The following is an 8699-nucleotide window of genomic DNA, read 5'->3' as shown; positions in this document are numbered from 1 at the left end:
CATACCTTATAGACAGGTTCTGTGCTGTGGCACTGGTGGCTGTTCATGACCCCCAACACCCTCTCTCTTCCTGACACCTGGATCCTCGGCTGGCCTCTCTCTGGTTCTCCCGCCTGCACCCCGCTACTCCATGCTGTGAGCCCTGCACCCAGGGCTCTCCTATCACCTCCCACAGAAGGCCGTGCCCATCCTGACACCGTGTTGCCCCAGGCACAGCCCCGGGCTAGGCCACTGGATGCATCCTGCTGTCCTGCATGTTCCGGGGAACCATCCTGTTCTCTCCCAAGAATCAGCAGTCCTGCCCCCACTGCAGGGGCAGCAGGTGATTCCTTGATGACTAGATGACCATTATAGGCTTGACTGTCTAAATGAAGCTCACAGTAAAGCATTTTCACTAAAGGTATTTATTATGCAAAAGAGTAAGGCTCTAGCAAACCAGTATAAATTAAGACCGAGCAGAGTGGGTTTCCATCCATGGCCATGTGCCCTTGTATTACACAGCCCTGTTCCAACAAGTCAGCTGAGGCTCTTTTTGTGATGCCACTGTCCTTTGGGATCTTTCTAGGTTCAAGCTATACCAAGTCGTCCTTCAAGGCCTTCCCCATGATGGGTTTGTCTCATTCCATGAGGTGAGCAAGTGGCTGCAAAGAATGTAGTCTTGCTTCTCTCGCTGCCGGCTCACCTCGTTCACCATCTGCAATGACACTGCTATGTTCTTCCATCCCAGACTCTTCACAGCTCGCTTCCCTGTGAGAGTATGGGCTGCTCGAGGGCAAGGCTAGGCTTACTCATCTCTCGGTCCCAAAAGAGGCCCTGGCATACAAGTTCTACCATGGGGAATGTACACTTGATTGCAGGAGGGCTCCTTCATGCCCCTCCCCAGGCTTCTGGCTCCCCTGCTCCCTTCCCTGACCTACCAGTACCAACCGCTACCTACCCCACCTTCCCCTCTGCCCGCTTCTGGGCCCAATCACCAGTTACCTTGAAATTAGGGGGTAGGGTAACAACTGAAGCCAAATTTACAGCAGGAGCAAAGCTACTCAAAAACGGACAGAACAGTACAGGCTGTTAGGACACGCACTAACATTTGTGGTTTCTCTGGGGACTTTACAAAACACCCTGAATTCAGTTGTGTTTGAGAAGGAGGAGGCCCGACTCCCAGGTAAGAGCCTGGAGCTGCAGGGAGTAGGGCCTGCCCAGTCCCCAGGAAACCAGAAAACCTCAGAACATGCCGCGTTCACAGTGGACTCTTCAGGAAGCGCATGGGGATGCACACTCTCACGGCGTCCAAGGACAAAATTCTGTGTGAGTTTGGAACTGGGTATGACCAAATGTATGACCAACTTGAAGCATCCCATTCATAAAGAGAAATACGTGGGTGGTGGAGAAATGTGAGTGAACTAGGTTGTAAATGCTTTATCCTGTATCTTTAACAATCTGGGCGTCTACAGGTCTGGCCTGTGAGTGCTGAAACTCCAGGAGCTGTTAGCGAGGGGGCAAGGCTTGCATGTGGAGGGCGTCATAGGTGTCCTTGGTGGCTGTGCTGAGTCCCTGGGAAAAACAAATGAGAAAAGAGGAGGAGGTCAGAAGCCCTGTGTGCGCGTGGGCCGGCCGGAGGCCAGCAGGCGTCTGCTGCAACCTGGCCTGCGCCCCCCGCCAGCTCGGCAGCCCAAGAGCTGCCCCGCTGCCACAGCTGGGGGCTCCGTGTTTAGAGAAAGCTAGCTGTGCTCAGTGTGCACAGTTCACACTGATTTGCAAAAACTAAGCGCCCGACTACAACAACACTTTCTATTTAAAGTTATTTTTCTTGATTTGTTTACTTCAGTCTTCTCACCCACCCTATTAGGTGTGAGGATGAGGCAGAGCAAGGCTTCTGCAAGGGCCCAGAGCAGTGGAGAAAGAGGCAGGAAATGGCTTGTTCGGTGTCCTTAACTCAAGACCACACAGCCTCTGGGCGACTGCCACTTGTCTGCCCTGCCCTGTTCCCCCAGGGCTCCCACTGCCTCTTCCTTAGAGTCAAGTGATGTGCTTGAAAGGCTGAATCCCAACCCTGCCTCAGGGACTGACTGGCAGAGTAGTCACTACAGGCCTGAATAGGTGCCCTTGGCTTGCCAAGTTCAGCTGTTGAAGGGCTGGCACTGCCAACAAGAAACACAAGGGAGCCTGACCATGGTCCTGGTTAGATGATGCCATCCTGGGAAGCAGGACCGGCAGTGTAGACCAGAGGCACCACCAGCTGCACTTACCTGGTAAAGACCATCATGCCCCTTGCCTCTTCGCCGCTGGTTCTGTGGGAATGAGACAAGAAAAGGCTAAAAAGTCAGACAGTTGGCAGCAGCCTTCCTGCTCAAGGGTCCAACTTGGAGGGCCCCAGACAGAGCTGACCATCTCCTGGCCAGCAGCCCTGCCCAGGGAGAGAAAGGCCCTCAGGTCACTGGTTAGACCTTGGCCTCCGCAGAGTAAGGTGAAGCCAGGCTCTGTGAGGCCCAGGTTTGCTCTGCCTGGCGCAGAACCTCATCATATTCTTGGATCTGGGCTGCATGGATGCTGGCCACAGTGCCCACTGCTTAGAATAATCAGGCCTCCCTGCAGCTCTCAAAATTCTTGGCTAACTAACAAAATCACTATGGAGGTTCCTCAAAAAACTAGAAGTAGGATTACCATATGATCTTGGAAAACTACAATTCAAAAGGATACATGCACCCCAGTGTTCACTGCGGCAATATTTACAACAGGCCAAACAGGGGAGCAACCTAAATGTTCATCAAAAGATGAATGGATAAAGAAGATGTGGTACATATATATGACAGAATATTACTGTATATATAATGCCGTTTGCAGCAAATGGATGGACCCAGAGATTATCAAACTAAGCCAGACAAAGACAAAAACCATATGATATTACTTACATATGGAATCTAAAAAGATTATACAAATGAATTTATTTTCAAAACAGACTCACAGACTTATAGAGCAGACTTATGGTTGCCAAGAGGGTAGGGGGAAGAATAGACTGGGAGTGTGGGATTAGCAGATGCAAACTATTATTGATAAAATGGATAAATTATAAGATCCCACTATATAGTACAGGGAAATATATTCAGTATCCTGGTGATAAACCGTAATGGAAAAGAATATGAAAAAGGATGTATATAATCACCAAATCACTTTAACACAACACTAAATCAACTATATGTCAATGAAATAAATTTTTTAAAAATTCTCATCTAGTCATTTATACTCAACTATGTCATGGGTACAAGCTCCAGCTGTAGAGTCTGTTCAAATTCTGGCTCCCCATCACCAGCGACGTGACCCTGGGTAAGTTACTGAACCTCTTGTGCCTGGAAGGGCACACATGTCTCATCAGGTTATTGTGGGCGTTAAATGAGACCATCTGCCTGGTAAAGCACAAGCCAGGCCAGCTTCGTAGGCATGCTACATATGCAGTTACAGAGGGATCAAACTTAGAAGGGTCAGTGCTCTGCGCTCACCATCTGGAAATTCTTAATCGTTTATGAACAAGGGCCCCACCATCCCAAGTGCTAAACATACTTTGATACACATTAATCACTTGACTATGCTGACAGATTTTACCCTTTTTTGAAAAGCATAGGCCATTTAGAATTTAACTTGATTTTTAATCCTAAAGAGCATCAGTCCCGTCTGAGTACCTTACATACTATCAAGAGATGACACAGCTGGATTAGCCTTTGCCTCTGGTGGCCATCCCATGGGCTTTTGCAGGTGCCAGGAGGAAGGGATGGGCTCTGGGAACACCCCCCACACCTCCCAAGCCTGGGGAACCAAGAGAGCACAACACTCACGTCACTCTTCATGCCGATCTCACTGTAGGCCTCCGCCATCTTGTCTTTTCTTAGCTCCTGAAGAAGAGGACACGAGACACTGGTTTTACCAACCAACATAGAAAGCTGTGGACTCCCCTGCAAAAGGAAACCTCTAGATTCCCAAGTTGGGCGGGGTTCTATATTCAAGGCTCCAACAATCAGCTCCAACCCCACCCTCTTCCCCAGCCCTTTGGAAACCTCTGAGCTGCCAGCCCTTTGCATTGAGCTGAGCTCAGCTTAGAGCCTGAGATAAGACGTGGAATCCTAGCCAAAGGACACACATGTTGGACAATGCAAGAGCTCACGCGAAGGCCCCAAGATTAGTTGTCTCTTTACATAGCCAACACCATAGGAAGAAGTAGCTCTCTTTACAGTAGGTTACCCCCTGCAGTGGTCCCCCACACACTGATCAACACCCAGGATGGTGAGGTTTTCAACAAGAGGCGAAACTTCGGGACTACTCTGGCTCCTAGGAACAGGAGTCCCTCCCAGGGGCTTGCCCAGCTTGACCTCACTGTCCCTGCTAGGTCCCACCAGGCTGATACGGGAACTCCAGCAGCAGGCACAGGGGCCAAGAGGGAAGGCAGGCCGAGGGGGCTTCCTACAAGCAGCCACTGCAGCCAGCAAGCCGGTGAGGCGTCATTCGGCCCGGGGAAGTGAGAGTCAAGTCAGGCAAAGACCGCAGAGCGAGGAGCCAAACCTTTGTCTAGAGCCCTTCTCCAGCCCTACCCCCCAAATTTCCAAAGAAAAATATGCCACCTCCTCTACTCACATTATACACGACTTCGTTGGGGTTCTTCTTCCTCTGCTGGGAGAGAGAAGGGGAAGAAGTTAGCAAGGGAGAAACAGGAATCCAGGCCAGGAGAGCTGAGACACACTCCCTCTGCCCCTTCCACACAGCTGTGGGCGCCTCCTCTGCCCGCGTCCTCCCCGCGCTCCTACAGTCAGCTTAGCCGCCCCGGGGCCTTCATGGCCTCCTGCTCCCTGATGCATACAGATGTGCTCTCACACCCAAGCTGAGCTCTGCTCTTACGACCCCACCTCGGGCCTCCTCCAGCTGCTCCCTTTCCCACAGGGTGTGGAGTCTACAGCTGAAAAGGCAGAGCTGCTGAGAGTCTGGTATTAGCGTTGCCACATTCATGCTGTGAAGGCCCGTGTGAGGCAGAAAGGAGCCCCGGGCGGCGGCGGAGGACGGGGTGGTGGCCAACGGTCCGCCTGGCCAGGCCTCGCACCTCAAGGTCCAGCATTGTGAAGAGCGCGCTGGCCCCAAGGAGCCCTCTTGCAACTGCCTGGCTGAGCCCGCACACACACTCGCACTCACACACACACATGCAAACACAAAAAGGCCCTACCGGTTTCCCCCCCTTCTCAGGGTCGAAGCCCCCTCTCCTATCCAGGACCGCATACTCCTCTCTTCGGCCGACATTCAGCTCCTAGAAGAGGCAGAAATGAGTCAGATGAGAAAGGAAAGCTCAGGAGGATGGGGCAGGTAGGCCAGGGAGTTCTTTACGAGTGATAGCTCACAAAGCAGCAGGGAGCACACAATCATCTCAGAAAGCCTCTCAGAGAACATATTACTGGGAGGGGGGCTGGGGGAGGCATGCATGATCTATTCGATCAAAGTCCCATTGCACGGAGGGAGTGAAATCGCTTCTCCACCGCAGGGAAGATCTGCACTTTCCTTCTCCACCCCCCATCCCTCTGGTCCGTGAAACTGCTGCCGGGCGGGGGCTCGCTTGGAGCAGGCACTGACCTAAGTGGGCGCTTGTCGCGCAGCACACCGCCAGGGAGCGGCATCCTCCCAGCACCTCCACGAAGCAGGCAAGGTGACTATCCCCGTTTTACGAGTTAGGAAACTGAGTCCCAGAGAGGTTTTTAACCCTGCAAAGCTGATAGCCGCGGACCAGGCCCACAGCCGAGCCCCTGGCCGCTGTTTCCCCCACGCCCCAGGAGAGGCGTGCACTTCTAGGCTAGGCTCTCCGGGAGAGGCGGACTTACGTTGTAGACCGGGTTCTGGCCCTGCTGGTAGGCGGGGGCGTTGGCACTCCTGCTGAACTGGATGGGGAAGAAGAGAGAAAGCGCTTTACTTTCTGCGCGAGCAGCCTCGCTCCGCTTCTCCACTGCAAACGGCGTGCGCCCTGTCTGCTGGGGCTGGGCCCCTGCGGGACCCCGGGGCGTGAAAGCTTCATTTCTGAGCCCAACTGTCTTTCCTCCTCGCAGGGGTCAAGCGCAGTCACCGCAGGTGCCCCAGCACCCACCCGGGTTTCCGCTCCCCGGCCCGGGCCCTCGCGCATGCGCAGAAGCGCCGGCCTCCCGGGCCGCGCCCACTGCGTTTTGGGCTTTTCTCCCGGCCGCTTCCTCCCAGGGAGTCGGAGGACTAGTTGAGAGGTCCCACCTCCATCTTGACCCCGGCATCCGGGTACACTGTGTCCGTGTGGCACTGTGTTCTGAGGGCCTGGCCCAGGCACCTGGCCTCGCTCTGTTTCCAGTTCATGCCCCTCAGCTGAAACTGCAGGCTCTTGCAGATTCAGAACATTGGGAACCACCTGGCAGATGATCTAGGGCAGCGTTTCTCAAACTTAAGAAAGTAAGACACTGTTTCTTATAATAAAATGTTTTGCTAAAGTCCAAAATCCAAATATATATATATATAGGTTAAGGCACAAAAGTCCTAACGACCGAGGTTTCCTCTCCCTTTGCCCACGCCACGGCCACCCCCAGCCCCAGCCCCAGCGCCTCCAAGTACTGCAGGACCTGCAGGGCCCTAGGTGAAAACCGATGCTCTGGGTTAACCTTCCCACGTACGGATGAAAAACGGGTTTGAAGAGAAAAGGCTGGCCAAGCCTGGGTCTGCAGTTGGACAGCAGGGTCTGGAAAGAGGCTGCAGGCCCCCACCTCCCTGCTCTTCACTGAAGCATAACCCCCTTTCCTAGCAGAACCTCTCCCTTGAGACGCCTAAATGTTCACACATCTGTATGACTCCTCACTAAAACTCCAGCACCAGCGTACAATCAATTGTACACTCAGCCTCCCACTCTTGTCCGGCTAAGCAAAACATCACCCCCCACCTCTCCAGCCCACCCAGTGTGCACACTTGGTTGGTCTCTGCTTTACCCGTGGATACCAACCACTCATGCTTGAGACTTTCTAAGACCAAGGCCCTCTGAACATCCACCGAGTTGGGGAGTCCATGCCCTCCCCGCAGAGGCCAGGGGCACCAACCTTTGCTCTCAGAAACAGGGCAGTGACAATAACGCCGTAGATGAAGAGGATCCCATCCAACAGGTAGCAGAGTTTAGGATCGAGCAGGCCGAAGCTCTGTGCCGCTGTGTCAAGAGATGAAATTGATTAGCCAGGTCCAGGTGAAGGAACATGTCTGCTTGCTCGAGGCAAGTACCATGACAGGTCAAGGAAATCATGATGATTTGACCCCATTTGACCACAACCTCTCTCCCACCTTGGACCAACCTCCGGGGAAACCTAGCCTGCCCCAGCAGTGGACCTGGCACCTGGCAGGGCCACAAAGCCTGGAAGACAGGAAGGAGGCAAAAACTAAGTGGGGGAGGGGAAATTGTCCATTGTGCATATCGTGCAGGAAAACACCCTGTGCTGTTGCCTCCCAGCATGGGAGCCCAGATAGGTGCGAGCCCGTGTGAATCTCGTAATCTGGAAGCCACCCCAAATTGCCAAGGGGCCCCTCACAGTATGTACCACGCAAACTAAAGTACAATGGGGTCGGGGAAGGAGGTACAGTAAACATTCTGGTTAAACAAGAAAAGCATTTTTTGAAAGCTCACTGCACTGTGAGAGAGGAGACACGGATTTAGCCTAGACTGTTCTTCTGCCAGATATGTATGCAGCAACTCAAGTGTAAAACGGAGTGTAGTAGGCGTCTAACTCCACCCCCTGCCTGGTATCACGGAAGCCGCAGTCCCGCGGCCGCAATCTCTCCCGGGCCGAGGGCGCCCTCTAATGGACGCCTGCAGGACTACCTCGGGACTGCTGCTGCTGCTGCTGCCGCTAAGTCGCTTCAGTCGTGTCAGACTCTGTGCGACCCCACAGACGGCAGCCCACCAGGCTCCCCGTAAGGGAGCGGATAACATGGACTTGAAGGCCTCCTCCTCATTAGTTCTGTGATTTGGGGCAAGTTATTTACCCTATTTCAGCTGCCTCTTCTGTTGCCCAGGGTGAAAACTATAACATTTCTTTAGTGTTTACTTCGTGCTAAACACCCATTTGATGTAATAACTTGTCAGTCCCTCCCAACAGCGCCAGGTGCACACAGGCAGGGAGAACTTCGGATTTAGCCAGGAGCATTCAGCAAGTAAGAGGCAGGCCAGGAGAGCCCAGGTGGCATATCCCCCCTCCTCCCCCCCTCCGTCCCCGACCTCCTGGGCCCAGCCCTGCCCTCCCTCTTGCAGGAGCAACGTTTTGGCTTCTGCCACAAGCCCTGGGAGCAGGTGAGTCAGGGCTGCACCCTAGTCCCCACCCCCAGCCCTCTTGAATCCTTCTGTTCTCAACCCTTTGACTCCTTCCCTAACTCGGGACGCTCCACCCCCACCCAGGCACTGATTTCTTTGTAAACGTCCCATAGTCCTTGCTCAGAAACCGTTTTGTCTGTCTGAGTCAAGTCTGAAGTAGGGGATCTGAAGGCCACTCCAGTGTTCTTGCCTGGAAAATCCCATGGACAGAGGAACCTGGCCAGCTGCAGTCCATGGGGTCACACAGATTCAGACAGGACTGATCACACACACACACCACACACACTGAAGGCCTGTAAGGAGACAAGCCAGCCCCCAGCAAAGGCCACGTTTGGTGGCCACTCCACCCTAGCTGGGGTAATTTGTTTTT

General features: G+C 53.5%; 1 protein-coding gene across 9 annotated transcripts in view; it reads right to left on the bottom strand.

The window, feature by feature from the left end:
* Positions 1–388: 388 nt before the first annotated feature.
* The window catches only part of CD247 (CD247 molecule), an 83910-nt gene continuing 75599 nt past the window's right edge, over positions 389–8699 (bottom strand). For 2 of the 9 annotated variants that reach the window (XM_019986434.2, XM_070782406.1), the window contains exons 2-8: positions 7071–7174; positions 5847–5903; positions 5201–5281; positions 4621–4656; positions 3828–3884; positions 2247–2288; positions 389–1551 (exon numbers count right to left, since the gene is read on the bottom strand). In XM_019986434.2, the coding sequence (XP_019841993.1) occupies positions 1486–1551; positions 2247–2288; positions 3828–3884; positions 4621–4656; positions 5201–5281; positions 5847–5903; positions 7071–7174 (443 nt within the window). In that variant the 3' untranslated portion in view covers positions 389–1485. Of the gene's footprint in view, positions 1552–2246; positions 2289–3827; positions 3885–4607; positions 4657–5200; positions 5282–5846; positions 5904–7070; positions 7175–8699 lie in introns of all 9 variants that reach the window. The other 7 variants (XR_011564799.1, XR_011564798.1, XM_070782411.1 and 4 more) reach the window with 7 other exon arrangements.

The sequence above is a fragment of the Bos indicus genome, chromosome 3, assembly GCF_029378745.1.
Source record: "Bos indicus isolate NIAB-ARS_2022 breed Sahiwal x Tharparkar chromosome 3, NIAB-ARS_B.indTharparkar_mat_pri_1.0, whole genome shotgun sequence".
Taxonomy (NCBI): Eukaryota; Metazoa; Chordata; class Mammalia; order Artiodactyla; family Bovidae; genus Bos; species Bos indicus.
The sequence above is the reverse complement of the archived record's forward strand: the minus strand, read 5'-3'. Positions and strand labels throughout refer to the sequence as shown.